The sequence below is a fragment of the Opisthocomus hoazin genome, chromosome 10 (assembly GCF_030867145.1).
Source record: "Opisthocomus hoazin isolate bOpiHoa1 chromosome 10, bOpiHoa1.hap1, whole genome shotgun sequence".
Taxonomy (NCBI): domain Eukaryota; kingdom Metazoa; phylum Chordata; class Aves; order Opisthocomiformes; family Opisthocomidae; genus Opisthocomus; species Opisthocomus hoazin.
In genome coordinates this window covers 18272935-18291253 of record NC_134423.1, presented here as the reverse complement: position 1 = coordinate 18291253, position 18319 = coordinate 18272935, and the positions used below count along the sequence as shown (strand labels likewise).

The 18319-nt window shown below is 35.5% G+C and overlaps 1 protein-coding gene across 2 annotated transcripts in view; it reads left to right on the top strand.

The window, feature by feature from the left end:
• The first annotated feature begins 1727 nt into the window (after positions 1-1727).
• UNC13C (unc-13 homolog C) overlaps positions 1728-18319 on the top strand; it is a 184326-nt gene continuing 167734 nt past the window's right edge. Inside the window, exon 1 of one of the 2 annotated variants that reach the window (XM_009940223.2) lies at positions 1728-4680. In XM_009940223.2, coding sequence (XP_009938525.2) covers positions 1731-4680 — 2950 coding nt within the window. In that variant the 5' untranslated portion in view covers positions 1728-1730. The remainder of the gene's footprint in view (positions 4681-18319) is intronic. The other variant, XM_075431450.1, reaches the window with a different exon arrangement.

The following is an 18319-nucleotide window of genomic DNA, read 5'->3' as shown; positions in this document are numbered from 1 at the left end:
TATTCTTGTTCTGCTTGCTCTTTGGCTGCATCCCATTAACTGGAAAAGAAAGAAGTCTATTTAGATCCTCTGTTCCAGGATTCCAGAAGTCAACCAGGCTTTTACCAGCTTTGCTTGGGCTCTATTCAACACAGTGCATTTCGCTGCTGTAGCATGAATCAGTAGTTAGTGTTTGTTATTGACCACAACATGAGTATAATAGTAAGGTCAGTGAAGACAAACTCTGTAATTAAAAGACCAGATCTTGAGGTGAGCGGGCCATAATGTTTCATACAGTGCCATGCTGTTTGCAGACAAAGACGACAGCTCATATCCTTTATTACTCTTAAGACATCAGAGAACGAGTTTTAAATTTTCATATACCCTTTATCTAAATAAACATCTTATTCTGCCAAAGAATTTTTAGCTGGTTTAGAAAGTGAAATGGCCATTTTGAGAACTACTCCTTTGTTGGATTTTTCTGAGCTATTTGTCTTGTTTTTATTTTGCAGCTATGAGACTGGGAGGTGAATGATATGCTGTACGAAAAAGTACATTTATATATTTAAAGTGCATTGACTACATTTCTATAGAATGCAAGCTATTGTTTTACGGAATAGAAGCTTCCAGATACCTCATGAAATCTTTTTACTCCTCGATGTTTTAGAGCAAATTGCTTTCCTGTTGCAAAGACACCTGTTTTTGTCCTGAGACTTGTAAATCTTATTTGTTTCTCCTTCTTTCTCTTGTTTTGTGTAGGGTAGTAGGGGTTTTTTTTTGTGACCAGAACAAAGTAAAACTACTAACCTCAATCAGAATGTTCCATCAGTTGTCATTATGATTTTCTGTTGTTTTCTGTAGTATTTTTTTTCATTACTCTTAAAGAAGAGAAACCAAGAAGGTGTGCCCACTTTAATTCCTGGCTAACCATAACACGTGTTAAAGTCTGGTAGAAAAAGAAAGCACCTATTTCTCAAACCACAGTCACGTGCATAATTCAATCTCAAGATAGAACAGTACTTCGTGGATACAATACTGATGTGTTGCACAGAATCCTACCTTGCTTCAGAAGATGAACCAAGAGAAACCTTTCTACTTCTATTTTACTGGCTAGCAACAAATTTTTCCTCTGTCGGTTTTTTGACTACTGCTGTATATCATATGGATATAAACTGAAAAGTCATTACTCTGGAAGAAAGAAGACAGCATTAATACCAAATCTCTCAGTTAAAGTCAGAGAATTAAGCTGGACAAAGAAGCCTGTAAATAAGTATTTCTTATTCATTTATGTTAAAAATATTTGCCTAGAAGTGCTTTCAGCTTCAGTTGTTCATGAAAAATTCTATTCAGATAATTATGGGGAAAGTATAAATAAATACATAACTCCTCTGTGTTTCCATTGTAACACAGTTAAAACAACATTAGTATTATTGAATGATAAGTTTGTTTGGCAGCCATTGTAATGTCATTCCCTCCTTTTTAGACACTTCAAGAAGCCATGTGCAGCAGAGTGAGATTTTGCAAGACATACAAAACCCGTTCAGGATTTGGTTTTGAACAAGCAGATGAGTGATTGCATTTTCTTTTTTTTTTTTTTTTTTCCCTCATCAAATGATACTGGAGCATCAGTAGTTTATATGTATGTAGCCTCTGTTGATGAAATATTTGCTGATGATCCTGTTGGAGATACAAATACATGTCTGCATCAAAAATTGTGTTTTGTGGAAACAGCTTAATATAAATTACACTCCATGGTTTCTGCCCTCTTAAAGAGCCTGATCTTATCTTACATATATAAGATTTGCAAAGGAATGTTTACAAAGAAATCGGGAAATAGTACAAAAAGGAAAGAGAGTTGTCAGAGCAAAAAGGAACAAGACTTAACACAGATTGGACAAACGAATCCAAAATTTTCGAATACTTTAAAAAGCACTGTTAAGAAGATTGCCAAGTGTCCATCTGCTCGCAACTTATCAACTGAAGAAGAGGAAAATAATAGAGAATTTTCACTTTCTCCAACGTTCAGTTACAGAGTTGCTATTGCTAATGGACTGCAAAAGCACATTTTTGTAACAAACAACAATAGTGAAGTTATAGTTCAAGATCTGTCTTCAAATGATAGCTCATATTCTGAGTCATTAAGCGAAGTAAAAAGTAATAGCAAGAGAAACGAATACTTATTACACACAATGCCTGTGAGACGCAACAGAAAAAGCGTAGGCAGCCTTGCACCATCTGATGGAAGTTCTGATGGAGAACGCACTTTACACACACTAAAGCTGGGAGCTTTACGAAAACTGAGGAAATGGAAGAAGAGCCAAGAATGTGTCTCATCTGACTCGGAACTAAGTACGTGGAAGAAAACATGGGGCTTAAGAAGTAAATCTCTAGACAGAACTGGCCGTCACCAGAAATCAAATACTCTAGAACCTGGCTTTAGTTCGACAGGTTGTATTAGTCAAACCCATGATGTTATGGAAATGATCTTTAAAGAGCTTCAGGGAATAAGTCAAATTGAAACAGAACTCTCTGAATTAAGAGGGCATGTTAATGCTCTGAAACAATCCATTGATGAAATTTCTAGTAGTGTAGAAGTTGTACAAAATGAAATTGAACAATTGCGAACTGGATTTGTACAGTCCAGAAGAGAAACTCGGGACATACACGACTACATTAAGCAGATAGGCCATCCAGGAAACAAAGCAAGTCTTCGGTTTCTAAACGTGCCCGAAGAGAGGCTTGAAAAAACTGAAAGCATAGTTTACAAAATATTAGTAGATAAAATGGGGTTCTCAGAGGCACAAAGTGCTATTAAAATTGAGTTTGCCCAAAGACTGGGGCAACAAAGAGACTGTCCCAACGCAAAGCCAAGACCCATTCTTCTTTACTTTGAGTCATCACAACAGAGAGATTTGATTTTAAAAAAGTCTTACAAGCTTAAGGGAACTGGCATTGGAATTTCTACAGATATATTTTCCCATGACATAAAAGACAAAAAAGAAAGAGGATTACCTTCCTCTCAGACGTATGAGAGTATGGATATGAAGCTTTTAACTGTGGAGACAAAAACTAAAATGCATGACTGGGAATCACCTGACAGTGATAAAGACTTGGAATCAGATATAAATAAGAACAGTTATGCAAAGATATCTAAATCAGCACTTCAAATAAAAGCAAGCACTACAAAGGGGAGCATTGAGTCCCCAAGTACTAATAGAACTGCTGATAATAGCACCTTTTCAAATAGAAGAAATTACAGCAACCAGTCACCAGAATTTGACAACATGGAAAACCAATCAAAACCCTATTATTCAGACATGACTCCTTTATGGCATTTACAGAATGACTTTGCAGCACCAAAACTTAGCCGTTCAGAGTCAGATTTCTCAAAATTGTGTCAGTCTTACTCTGAGGATTTTTCAGAAAATCAGTATTTTAGCAGAACAAATGGCAGTTCATTATTATCTTCCTCTGATAGAGAACTTTGGCAGCGAAGGCAAGATGATTCTACAAACTGGTACAGCAGTTCCCAGGAACAGACTTTTGACCAAGATATGCAACAGTATCCAGGGCAAAATGAAGTGGAGAACACAGAAAATGTTGACAGTGGAGTAAGCAATGGAATATGTGCATCTGGAGACAGAAGCCACTATAGTGATTCTCAGCTTGCTTTACAAGATGATCTTGCTCTATGGAAAGACTGGAACCAGCTGGAACCAGGGGTGGATCTGGGTCTAGACTCATCCACACAGGAAGTTTTTGTGTATGATATGAGCAGCCCTTCAGATCAACAGACAGATTTTGGAAAGTGCCAAAGTTCTGACCTCCAGTATGATACTGAAAGCTACGATTTTACGCTTGATGGTACTTCTCCATCATGTCCAGGCCTTGACAGCGAATCACAAAGTCAGTGGACTGGTCAATATGATGATTATCAAGAAACAAATTCTATCTCCCCCTACGAGAATCAAAACAGATTGCCTATGATGTACCGGAGTCAGAGTGAACTGCCAAGTGACGACTCAGAAGAAGCAGCCCCTAAATCATGGCATAGCCGATTAAGCATAGATCTTTCTGATAAGACTTTCAGCTTTCCTAAATTTGGATCTACGCTTCAACGTGCTAAGTCAGCTTTCGAAGTAGTCTGGAATAAAAGCACACAAAGCTTAAGTGGTTATGAAGACAGTGGATCATCTTTTATGGGAAGGTTTAGAACTTTATCTCAGTCTACTGCAAATGAATCAAGTACAACACTCGATTCTGATGTTTATGCTGAGCCTTATTGTTACAAAGCAGAGTATGAGGAAGACTTAGATCAACCACCTGATGAGAATGAAACAGATTATGTAGAAGTAATGGAACAAGTCCTTGCCAAACTAGAAAATAGAACTAATAGTAGTGAAACTAGTGAGCAGATCCAAGAATACGAACTGGGTCAGTCTTCGTATGAAATTCCATATGCAGTACTACCAGAGGAGCAGTATGACACGCAGTTTGACAGTGTGGTCAGTGAAGAGATATTGGTAGTTGAAAATGATATGGCTGCTGATATAGAAGTAAGAGAAGATGAAAATCAGAATGTCCCAGAGATGCTTACTGAAACTGCAAAGAAAAAAAAAATACGACCATCATTTAAGGAAGCTGCTTTAAAAGCATACAAGAAGCAAATTAATGATATGGAAGACAAGATCCTTGCTGGAGGTAATGGTATGTTAATATTGTCTTTTCAGTAAAACATTGTTCTTACTAGAGTTGAACATTAGTTTCTGTATGGTAACTTATCCTGCTTCTCTTGAATTTGGTGACAAATATTCTGCGTATGTCTGGTTTTGTTCATAAGGTGACATAGTCCCATGGAAGTCAAAAGGCTAAAATTTTAAAAGTTTATTTTGAAGGAATTTTCTGAATATGTTTAGTCAAAAATGTTTGTAAGGAATTGTATTGTTCTGAATTTCAGTAACTTGAAAATTAGTTTTCATGATATTTCAATCTTATAAAAATAACTAAACAGTACACCACTCATAGTTTTCTTATAACTTTATAAATGCATTCACAGGAGTAATCCAGAGTGTTCAGATATTATAGTGCTTTCTTTAACAGTTCTCAAGGCAAGGTTGGTTCTATATTCATCCTGATGAGCATTGTTCTGCATCCTGTACGCAACCTATAACTTGTTATGTTATTGTGAGAGTGCAAGTCTAAACTGATTTTAATTCTGTCCATAGCTGTGCTCCCATTAAGCCCTCAAACAAGTAGCCAGTGCCCAAAAAAGGAAAGAGAAGGGTGTGGAGGAAAGAGAAAAGAAGTGTAAATGATAGTATCCATGTATGAAGATGTGGTAGAAAGGAGCTTAACTCAGAGGGTATTGACATAGATTTATTCACGATGTTTGTTTTCTGTGTTAACAAACTTTAAAGCAGACAGTCGTATACAGAACTTAATACCTCTAGTAATACACAGATATGATGATTTTCAATATTAACATATGCTGTAAGACTAACTATATTATTGCATGTGCATTTAATTGGGAGTACATAATTACTATAGCTAGCCAGATGGTAACTGTCACCTTGACTGAATCTTTGCTGTCTTTATATGCCTTGAAGAAATAATCATCTGATGCATTAATTTTACAGATGAAAAATTGTGGCCTTAGCCAAGTATTGTATTTGGTAGTAACGAGCATCCAAAGCTTGAGCTACTAAAAATTTTCTTTTGTACATGGACAACTACTTTTACAATAAACATATGGCGAAGTTGAAAGTGCATTGCACAAGCAACTAAATGTTGCTAATATGGAAGTTGATTTTAATGCCCATTTTTATATTCAGACAATGACACTAGATTGTATATTTGCATTTTGTAGATATTTTTCTACAGTTATGTGTTAGACATTGGATGGTATATATATGAAGAAGCAACTAGCAATAGCTAGTATTTTCATTACTTTTTCATGGTTTTATGAGGTATGGAAGAAGAGGACCACAGTCATTTTACATAGTTGTTGTTGTATAATAGGAATATAAAGATCTGAGGACCTAATTAAAGAAAGAACACAGAGAAGACCTAAAATAGTGAAACCTAAATAGGTTCCACTGTTTAAAGTCTGTGCATTTGTATACATTATTGGATAACGTAGGCTCTTAGAAAATGAGAACTAGCTTTGATATTGCATCTCATGTGATCGGTTCTATGAATTATATGTATTTATTCTTCTTTTAACCTAGCAGGTGAGAGACCTCTTTCAGTCTCCGTCTGTTGAGATTATTTTCTTCTGAATTACTGAAGCATTTCTTATACTATATTTACAAAGAAGCCAACTGATACTAAGGCTAGTTTATGAAAATATGTTACTGGGTTTAGTCTATGGGTCGTAAAGAGTCTGCATGATTGTAAGATGTCATGCTAGTGCCTCCATTTTTCTTTCCACTGAAATAAAGGAGAAGGGAACATAGCAAGAGGTTAAAAGGAATTTGCATATGAACGGCTACAACAACAACACTGTTTCTCAGATTATTCTGACAACAGTATGCATTGACTCTTGAGTAGCAGTTCTGTTTTCACAACTTGTCTTCCTCACCAACAGGGAGGACATGTTTCAATCGGGAATTCTGCCTCAGCAGTCTCTAACTGGTTTGTTACAAATGTATCTTCGGGTCTTGTACTGTACCTGGCAATACTTACTAACCAAACGGTCTTTCATGTTTTATAGCTAATGGATGAATATGATATTTTACCTTTTAATGTCTTCAGAATACCTAACAATTCTTCAGAATTTAAAACTTTCAATATATATTTCCTAGCTGAAGTAGTCAATTAAAAGAATACATTACCTGAAAAACTTCTTCTGCTGAGTGACATCAAGTATTATTGGACTCAAATCTTTATTGATTTTGCTTTCAGAGAACTGGATGACTGATATTATAGACAGTCTGTTCACAGATAATGGAATCTCCATTCTTGGAGATATTCAGAAGCTGTCTGGATGTGGTTCTGGGCAGTCTGTTCTAGGCGACCCTGCTTGAGCAGGTTTGTTAGCCAAGATGGCCTCCAGAGGTCCCTTCCAGCCTCAACTGTTCTGTGACAAGCTAATACATTTTTTGAATCCTTTATATACAAACTTTGAAAAAGGATGACTTCTTAATATCAGTTTGTCCTCGAAGACAAAACATGTTAAACTTCCGTTTATTACTTGAATTGCACAGCAATTGTATTAAATTTTGTAAATCGGTTCTTAAAGGAGTTCTACAAAACACACAAAACGCACAGTTTGTAGCCTCTCAGTTTTCACAACCTGCCCTCTCGTCTTTATGTGTGGATTCATGCGTGTCCAGAGAATACTTATTTATCATTTAAGCAAATAGTAGTTTGGGGTATTATATCTTCTTTCTAATATTTGCAGGAGCAGTAATAACTTAAAGTGACTAATAGCTGATCTAGGGTTTATATGATTTTCATGAACGTATTGGGGTTTTTTGTCCTCTTGCCTCTATAACTGATTCAGCTTCTGATTTCTTATTTGCAGATGGAAAAGTACTAGTTGCATATCTTCATTATATAACCAAAGCATAACTTATTGTTTAATGAATTGATTCATCTCTCCAGGTAGCCAGGAGCAGATAGACAGAAGTCTGGCCAACCAGTGATACAGACAGATAATACCGTAGTGTTTTTTCTCTGATTTAGTACAACAGAAAGGTTTAGAATGCTATTATTTTCATTCTAGTAACACATGAGGTAAGGTCATTGAAACTTTGATACATAAATAATTGATTAGTTCACAAAAGCCCCATTTGATAGTCCTATTCTGTGTCTCTAGCTGGAGAGAAAAAAATACACTGTAGGCTGATTGCTTTTGTATTATTTATTACAACGTGCATTTGGAGACATACTGGAATGAAAGTATAGAGCATATGGATGAGAGGAGATGTGAGCAGTACATGAGTAATTTAAAGTTCTTTAAGGACTTAAAGATTTAAAGTTCTTTAAGGACATAAAGGCATTGTGACGATGCGTGTATTTTAATGAAAGGATTGATGGCTTTTTAGAAAAACATCAGCGAAATGCTAGTCAGTGGTTTGTTTCTTTGTATGTCGTAACTGAGACCAACTCTTATCCTTTTATTTATTGTTCCAGTCCTCACTTGTTATTTTCTAGCTTTGTGTTCCCCTGGTAGCTTCTTTCATTCTGTCCCCATCTTATTAGCTTTTACAGGTGCCTTAGAATAAACGCCATTTGCTCTCCTGATAAAACTATCACTCTGGATAATCTTCCAGAGTTGTGTGCACTCTTCAGAGTTGCTTTTGTTGATAACATAGACTCCTTCTATGAATGGTAGTTTACAAGCAATAGCTTCTTGATCTAGTTGATAAAGATTGTACTGATCATTTAGTGACTGGTCAGATTTTAAAAAGCCTTTGGTCTGAATTTTCTGCCACAGAATAACCTGTAGATTATTTACGGTCTCAGGGTGGGTGAACTCATCTTACTCTGTACGTAACATACAGTGGCAAGTCAGATTTACAGGGGCCAGGGATGGGAGCTGCGTTTAACAGTGGAAGAAGATGGATTTTCTATTGTTTTACAGGAACAATATGTATTACATTTAGTGGTATCTGACTGAAGAGCAGAACATAGAGATAAGTATTGATACAGCCTTATTTTGTGTATGCCTGACAAAGGAAATATGATGCTAATGTTTGAAACCGAAGGAACCAGTCATATATTACCACACTCTGCTTCCGGTGTGGTCGCTTGGTTCCACAGCGAGGAAAGCTGTCAGCAAAATAAGTATATTATTAATGCATATTTCAAACTCTGTCTATTCAAACTATGTGCTTTTGCAACAAGTATATATCTTCTTATTTTGACAGCTTTTCTAGCCTTTTTACAATAACTATATGCAGGAACTGCCTGTCAGCTTTATTTTCCCAGAGTATAGGCTTTAGAAGCTAATCTGACTTTGTCATGTGGTACTCAGGCTTTTGTTTCCTTTATGTCTTACCGCCATCATGTTTGTTTTTAATACACTTTTATAGGTGCACAGTTACTAGTAACTAATAGTTATGGTTAATGTTATTGTACCAGTTTTGTTATGTGAATATAAATCTTGGATTTGGACTTGAAAAATCAGTGCTGTGGCCCAGATGAAAATCAGTTGATCTGGTATTGTTTAGTAAATGAATCAGTCATTTTATAGCTATTCGGGTGGAAACAGGATAAATAAAGCCATTATCTTGGTCACGGCAGTTGCATGTTGGTTGGTGGTGACTGCAATGGGGAAAGAAGCCTGTTAGAAGATAAATTGCTTTTAAATATTAAAGAGTTCTCCTGCACTCGATATTGTTACATTAGCTGTGTTGGGAAGTGGACTTTAAGAAAGGACCACTGTTTAGAAAGAAATGAAAAGTAGACGTATATTCCATCTTATTTCCTAATTGCTTGAGGTAACTGTGTTTACTGACTAAAATAATGTGAATTATCTTTGAGTTTGTGGGTTTTTTTCCTTAAAAATAAAGGCTTTCTTAGGCTGCTGTGTGGATTAAGGGAAGGATATCTAGTCAGACGACAGAATTCTAGTTTAGTGTGTAAAATACTACAGCAAATTAATAAAAATAGGACTTGTATATTTGCGTGTAGGATGACAAACTGAGCTGCTAATTCCTTCGTTGACGGGTAGTAACAGCTAATGGCAGTCAGTCTTGTTCATCCCACAGTATAAAAGAGACTGTTGATAACGGTGGCCTTTTCTCCCTTTTTAGTCAGTCTGCTATTGTCAAAACAAAAGTAAGTCTCGCAGGATTTCTTTGAAATGTATAAGACCACTTTGTTGTCATTACCACCTCATTTCTTCAAGTATTTTGTTGTTAAAGAAATAAATACAAGCTTCAGTTTATACTTATCCTTCAGTGAATAATGGTGTTGTGGCACTATTGAAGGCTTAGGTGCAACTAAATCTAAACAAGCTGTCTTGAACTAATGCAGCTTAAAGTTGATATAGTTTTAACACACTTTATACGGCTTTAAGTGTACTTCCCTCTAAACACTCGCCAGAAGACCCACTGGAAGGCTTGAAGCAGAACTGTGGCTACAATTTCAGTTTCCTTTGAGTTTAGCATCACCTTGTACAAAATAACAAAATTTTATTTTTCACATGATCTCTTTGAGATGCTTTTCCGTCACTGAGCCCAATGGCATTTCTCATCTTTCTAATCTCAGCCGTAGTCTAATTGCAAAAAAAAAAAAAAAAAAAAGTTGTTAATGAATGATTATACTGCAGTTAGTCTTTGTATCATTGTGAAAGACTAGCCCAGATGGGAACACTTTTAGTTAATGAAAGTTAACAGCAATACCAAAATTTTCTGTTCTGTTTCAAAACATTGAAACCACAGTATTCGGTGATAGAAGGTTTTGTTCGTACCATATCCCTAATAGATTTATTTTTTATTCATTAATATAAGGGCTGATTGTGTATGCTATGTAGCTGATATAGGTGATCTGCAATGTTTAAAAAAAATATATTCACCTTATGTATGAGGTATAAAAAGCTGGATTTGGGGACACAATACTTTTCAACAGAAGTTGATTCATCATTACTCTTCTCTTTGTATGTGAAGAACGTAAACAGGTAGATTACAAAGACTTTTCATCAGTGTAAATTCCCTTCCATATTCACATCAGGAGACAGTGACAATGGAACAGATGTATTGTGTAAACAGGCTGGGGAAGAAATGGATACCCTTCCTATACACTTGAATAAATAAGTGGTACTGAGTAATCAAGATTTATTGCAAGTTAAGGAATCTATTTTGGTGCTGTATTGGGGATGACAGTGAACTACAGAATTTAATAATCCAGTTTTTCTATCTGTCTTTTTATTTTTTTCTCTTTCCTAACTTTATGTTTGTGCCTGCCTTTTCATCAGGTAAACAAAATTATGGATACCTTTAACTTTTTTTTTAATGGGCTAAGAAGCTGAAGTAGAGGGAAACTAAACACATTTACAGATGATGTGGGTAGGAATTGATAAATAAAATATAATCACGCACTTGACCTGTTCAGCTAAAATTCTAGAGAATCCTTTTTCCTATACATATGTGCACTCTGGAAATCTTTCAGTAATATTACAGGAAGTAAAATAGTGTTCTAAAGAATTATAAACCACTCCATGAATTCGGTCATGATGTTGCAGATGAACCAATGTATAATGATTTCACTGACTCTTTCTTGGATATGTTTGTGTTTCATGAAGAATCTATGCATTTTTTTTTTCTTGCCACTGGTTTCACTCTAGAGTCGGGCATACATCTTTATACCCTTCCCTTCCTGCTTATCTGCTGCCATTTGATGGGGAAGAAGAAATATCAGAGCTTTAACATAGTAAATGGCAGTTTGTTGAGCTTGAGATTAGTAGAATTGTAGAAAGGTTGCTTCAGAAAGATTATGTGAGGAAATCTAATCAGTTAACGACAAAGATGAGACATCCATCTTTTGTCTGTGAAGAGCAAGTAGTTAGATTCACCTACTCTAAAGTTAAGATTTCATGAAAAGATGGTCTGCATCAGTTGCTTGCTGCTATTATATGCTCAGTCCATCAAAAGAGGTATTAGAGTAAGGAAAATTGTACTAAGAGTAGTGATCATGACCTTAGAGACTTTTGCAATTCAAATAAAAGCAAACCCTTATTAACAAGAAGTTACGGGTTTTTTCCATGATCTGTTAAAAAAATAATCCAAGTTTTAGAAACCTGAAGTGAAAGAATTTTTAAAAAAATGTTTAATTTGTCTTTCAGGAAGGATAATAGTATTCTTGTGGCTGATTGTATTTTACTTCTGTAGTTACCGGCTTCATATTTATCAGAAAATCTTAGATTGTAATGCTGTATCTCTATGAAAATCTTCAAATAAACAGATCAACAGTGTAATTTAGCATAGTAACTCTTACTGAATCAGTGTGTATTACATCATGAAAATGTGTGTCACAAATACACTTGTGTAACAGTCTAGGAATTAAAAAAAATTCTATTGTTACCAGATGCTCTTTTGCTGGAATAGCTCTACCTATTCTTTAATCATCACCCTCACACACAGACAAACAACCCCAAACCCAAACCAAATAAAAAAAAACCAAAACCCTGAACACAAAATCCTCCACAGCCTTAATCAGTAAGATTTGGTAGATATCTTCCATATTTTGACTGTAATACAAACAAACAAAACCCAAAGTGAACCACCCAAAACCACTTCTGTTTAGAGAATGACTTCCTTTTTTAGGAAAGGTAATTTATTAAAACTGCTAGCTTCCTTCATAAAAGAAGAAAGTCTCTACTACTCCATTCCTTATGAGAGCAGGAGACGATTTAACACTGTTTTCACTGACCTTAGAATTAATGTAGATTGATTAAAATTCATGCAATTTGCCTGCCCTTTTTGCGCTTAAACACATTTAAAGTAAATTTCCTAGAGCTAAGAGAAAACCTGAGCATAAATGTGAGTTCCAAGGACTTATTTATACTGGTTCTGCTGTGGAAATGAACTCAAATCAACGTTTTATTATGAAGATTAAAAAATATTTTCTATTTTTATTTCTAAAACATTTAAACCTTTTCTTTAGATCATTGTATGTTAGAACCAGAAATAACACTGCATCATTTTATAATACAGCTTCATGTTAAAGGAATCTTGTTAAAGCAAATGGCTGAAAAAATATCTAGACATGCATATAAAAAATGTAATGACTTGGAAAATGTGAGTTCATAAATATGCTCAAATCTTCCTCAGATCTTTTTGGGGAAGTAGAATATTACAATAAAATGTGAAACTAAAGGCATTCTATGTTTTGCTGCCAAAGCAAGCTTCTGACTAACTTCATGGGACAGGTACCAGACTACTTCTTTATGCACATTTTCCAGGTGATCACTGGAGCACCTACACAGTTGTGCCTCCCTGGGCCTCTAAATAGGACAAAATATCTGAAACCTTTCCAGTTCCTGCTAATGCAAAATTATTGTTGAAACTGATGAAACTTTGTCAACCATGAGATTTGTCTACTTAATCAGTAGAAAGTATTCTTAAGATAGTTTAGATGATCAGAAGCTTTGGTAAACATGAAAATAAAGACAAGATTGATACATAAATAATTCTAGCAAAAAACATAAATGTATATATACAGACACCTGCACTTTTATATTGTTTAATACATACCATTTTTGTAAGAGAGTTTTCTTTCTGCACTTGCCTCGTGTAAAACTCTTATTCACTACACTGAAAATTTTACTAATTTTCAGATTAAAACCTATGTAAATAGAGGGTTTTCCAGGTAGCCCATGTCTTCTAATTGTGTTGCTGATAGAGCTTTTTAAAAATGTCCTTGATGCTATGATAAAGTATATAGTGTAGAAAAGTATAGAAATTAACTAGAAAAAAATGAAAACCCTGTTGAACACAGGAAAGATGGTAATCTGTTTTCACTAAACAAGTAGTAGTAAAGAGCAAGCTGCTGACTGATATGCTAGTAGCTTGTCTGGAGTTGACTGCTGAAATTAGTTGGACTTGTTTATGTTATACTGCAATCTCAGAGATGTGATGTGGCAAAACATCTTTTTGACTCTGATTCTTCTCTTTGAGAAATGAGGTTTCTTGATCAGAGGCCAAACAGCAGCAAGTGATTTGTCAACGCTATCCCAGATTCATAAACTATGTATAGCTCTAGGTATCAGCAGCGTAATTGCAGCCTCACCAAAGGAATTCTTGTCCATCAGCTGCATATATACCAAGTTGGAATAAGGAGAGAGAGACATGATGAACTTCTTATCGAATGTAAAATAAACCAGGAGAGAAGAATATGTATAAAAAGGGTGAGTAAGGACTAAAGCAGTTTTTAACCTTAACCTGTAGGTCGTCTTGTTCTATTTAGCACAAACAGGATAGAACTGATGCTTCTCTGCATCCATAAGGCGGGGAAGATACTGTAAACATAAAGTAATGGAATTTTGTTTGGGAACTTTAAAAGGCATGTTGGTTGAAATTTTCTTTTACAAAAGATAAAAGCAGAGGACAAGAAGACATGCGTATTCCTATTAACTATAAAAATGGTTTGTGGAATTCGGAAGGATTTCTGCATGTCCTATCAGGCAGAAAAAGTCCAATAGAACTAGAAGTCATGATTTGAATTCTAGTGTACTGTCTATAGCTCTTAACATCTGTGCTTCTCCTTGGTGTTTATGCGTAATTATTCCAATTATTATTACCTTCAGCAGAGCTGAATCAGTGTGTAATTTTATTTGGTTTCTATCTACAGCATAAAAGCTAACCATGGGAGAAATAACTATTTTTTAATGTTTTGTTAAGAAGGTCAGTCTCTTTACTTTCATGAGTGTTATCTTGAGACTTTTTTGAGTTGCTTCAGTTAAAAAAAAGGTAATATCATCAAAGAACAAAATATGCTGAGCTTTATAGTATTTGCTACATGAATGCTAATTGTAGATTTTGTCGGTATGAGTAAGCATACGTTCTTGCCTTTTTTTGACATCTAATACGTGACCAACATCATTAACCATGGAGAAAAAAAAAAAAGTATTATTCTATTATACTCTTTAATGCATTTGAAGTACTGTCACCACCTCCCTCCTTAGTTTTATCTGTCAATAAGAGAAAGCAATCCAAATCCTTTCAGTCTGTTCTCACAGATCATTTTATGAATCTCTGCAAGTTCTGGCTTTTGTCATCCTATTTTTATTCAATTTGTTTATTTTAGCTTGATTCCAAAATCTTATCTCAGTAAGCAACGTGGGCTGATGTCATCTTTTTATTCTGTACGTGATTATACATTTACTCATTTTTTCTTCCACTGCTGTAAGTCTTGAAATTAATCTGGCTTAGCTAAATTTTTTAGCCTCCTAGTTTGGTTTTTTTGAAGATAATTTTTAAAGTGTTTGAGACTATTTTGGAAAGTTCCTTAAATCTTAGCTGGGAAGTGGACACAACTCCACAGGAGAAGAAACAGCTTCATACCAACAGCAGCTATGAACATCGTAGCCTGTGAAACATGTGACTGTTTCCCAGACATTATGTTCTGCTCCTTTGTTCTTGATCCTAGGTATGTATATAGTTCTTGGTCTTTAACAGTAGGATATTTATATGGCTTACGGGTTTGCCACCATGAGCATTTTATTTTAAACAGGGGTACGCTTTTGAAACAAATCTATGTCTTCCCAATTTACCACATTTGGTTTGACCACTGGAATGTCTGAGTGTGATCTAGATGTTTTACAGAGGCAACTGAACTAGAGATTGGTCTCTGAGATCACACTTGATGTGCTCAGCAACTAACGGGCTTTCAGTCCACAGGGGTCTTTGCCTGGTATGAAGTAAATGCCCCCAAAACGTTTATGTTGTGAACACAAGAGTCTTCAGCACCAACTGCTTTGACCTTCTGATCAGCTCTTCTGGCACTAAACTATTTGCTATTGCACAGATACTCTTTGTTGCCCAAGATGGTCAGCAGCTCGCTCCTGTGTCCCAGGTAGACATTTAACATTCCTGCCCTCCTGTCACTTCTGTCTATGCTGTTACCACAACCCAGCTTGCATGTATCAGTGAAATCCTCACACTCAGTGTAAGAAACACCAAGGAACATGCTTTTGTTTGTTAGAGTCCTGAGGGACCACTCGCACAGCTGCTGTCAAACCAAGTGGCTGTTTACTTGGATTTCTTTGGAAGAAACACGATGGGAGTTCAGCTGTCAAGTAAGACCAGGATATAGCAGTCCGAGACAAATATTTTGCAGCAATGTTTAATGTGTGGTATGGAAAGATTTGCAATAATCAATTATGTTTGCTTTCATAGGCTGTAATTAATTCCTTGGTTCAATTTACTGTTATCATTTGTACAAAAAAGATAAATTATGCCTCTTTATCCTTTATGGGTAATGAATACTTTACCATTCTGATGTGTTCTGGGATCAAAACAGAGTGCTTCAAATGCACTCTGCATTTTACTCGCTACTGTCACTGACAAGCTGGAGACTGTCAAGAAAGCCTGATCTTCAAGAGGGCAGTAGTTTTTTGAGAGCACCAAAAATTAAGATGCCTTAGTATCATACCACATTCTGTAATCAAATAGATCTCTTCATAATCAATAATTTATTCTTTTAAAGGTAAGATTCAGAAGTTGGTGGAAGTATCTAGTAGCTGTTGAAAGACAATAGAAAACAAGAGCCAAAACAAGAGAAGTCTAATGGGACTCAATTTCTAAACACCAGGGATTTTTTTCAAAGCATGTCCTGTTGTTTCAGATTTGCAGACCAGTTTATTAATATAGACACAAATGCAGTTTTTATCTTCACCAAGCTGACCTCCTCTTTTGGCTCTCAATGTATCCACTAGTAATTTTTCTACATCACTGCTAGTAAAGTGCTAGCAGCAATTCTTCTGTTTCTCCTGTCAACCAAGCTTTATTCAAGTTTGACCTTCTCTTTGTCAGACAAACATCACTCATCTCTTATGATGTGCTAACTTTAATATTATCTTTCAAGCGTTATACAATATATCTTGCTAGAATATGCTTCAGCAACATAACATCCTCTAGGCTTATATACTGTAATATTCCATTCTGTAGTGATAGTATTAGCTTCTGGGTACAGCATTTATTATTTTAGCATGGCTTAATTTGTATTATTGTTTTGGACAGACAATCTACTACTTTATTGTGCTGCTTTTATTTTACCCTGGTTTTCATCCTGTATTTCCCTGTCTTAGCAACACATATTAACTAGAATTGTCCAGATCAGACTACAAGCTACATCTGACCATGGGTACTTTACACATGTTATTTCCATGGAACAGCTGTATTGTTATCTAATTCCAGCAAGTATTATGTCTAAAGGGTTTGCTTCCAGGAATGATGTAACTATCAGTCAGTTTGACGTTCTTGCAACTGTTTTTCAGAATTAAAGATTAAAATGGTACTTTGAGAGAATAATGAGCTTTAAATCTTTTTCGAATTTGGTGCTATACAATTATGCACACTTACAAGAGTGGAAAATCAAGGTAGTACACATAATACCATTTTATTCCTAGGCTTTCCTAACAGTTTAGATTTTTATGACCGTATTACAGTTCTTGTGCTATGGCAGGGCAGTGGTGGACTAAATTTTTGCAATCCTTAAAGAAAGAGAAGTGTATTAAGGTGATTCTCTTTTGCTCAGAAAAATGCAAAAGTGAAATAATGACACAAGGCTTGAAGGATGCTTGTGACTGTGGAGAGGAGGGGGAATCTTCTGAACCTCTTTGATATAAATGTTTCTGCTGACTGATGAGACTATTGTCCAGTTGTATTTTTGTTGGTATCATAAGCTACAAAGGCAAAGGTCTGTCTTCACTTCTGTATCTTCTTTGCTAGTTTATATTTCATGCTGGAAGAATCTGCCTTTTCAGCATCCTTTAGAGATTTTTTTTTTTCTGGGAAGTTTGGGTATGGAAGCTAGTTATCTTATGTGATGAATTTCTGTGTTGTGTGGTAAGTTACAGGTGGGAACATTGCTATTAAAAATGGATAAATCAGACCACATGTTAATTTGAAAACAGTTGATAACAGTGTAAAATTCAACTTTTATAAGATCGATGGTTTTCAGACTGAGTTTGAATAGTAATTATGCAGCATTAATAAACACTTGTTGGAATATCTTAGCCTTCTCAAAACCTTTAAACTGATGTGGGGACAGCAAATAACTTGGAGCTGAAATAGCAACAATTATGAGACAATATCACTCCATGGATTTTTTCCTACAATCCTAGTAAAACACCCTCTTTTTATCTAAAATGGCACATGGTATAGAGGCAGAACATGAAGGCTATACTGGTATTTCTTAATGTATTGAATTTTCACGTAAAATAAAAATCTAATGAGCAGCAAACTGGTGGACATAAAATAAGAAGTATCCCATAGGGTTAACTCAGTGAACCAGCATTTACACTGTTCTCAGTATATTCATAACTTTAGGTTAGTTGTTTGCCATAGAATGCCTGGATGACAGAAATGAGTTATATGAAGATAAGCTCTTTTAAGGAAATCGCCATTCAGCAGTATAATCTGAGATGTCTAGCCTTGGATCCCTGAGTTGAAAATACATTCAGTTGTCTCTTATATAATCACAGTTCATTTCTTATCTACATTAAGGAATGTTGCGGTCTATTTTGGTAGCCTAATGACTACCAAAGTGCATTGCTTGGTGACTCTGTACACTCACTGATTTGGTGCTCTCCTACACACAGAGAACACTTCCACTGTTCAGATTATTTCACTCATGGTGAGTTCAGAAGAAGCAATAAACAATGACGTTT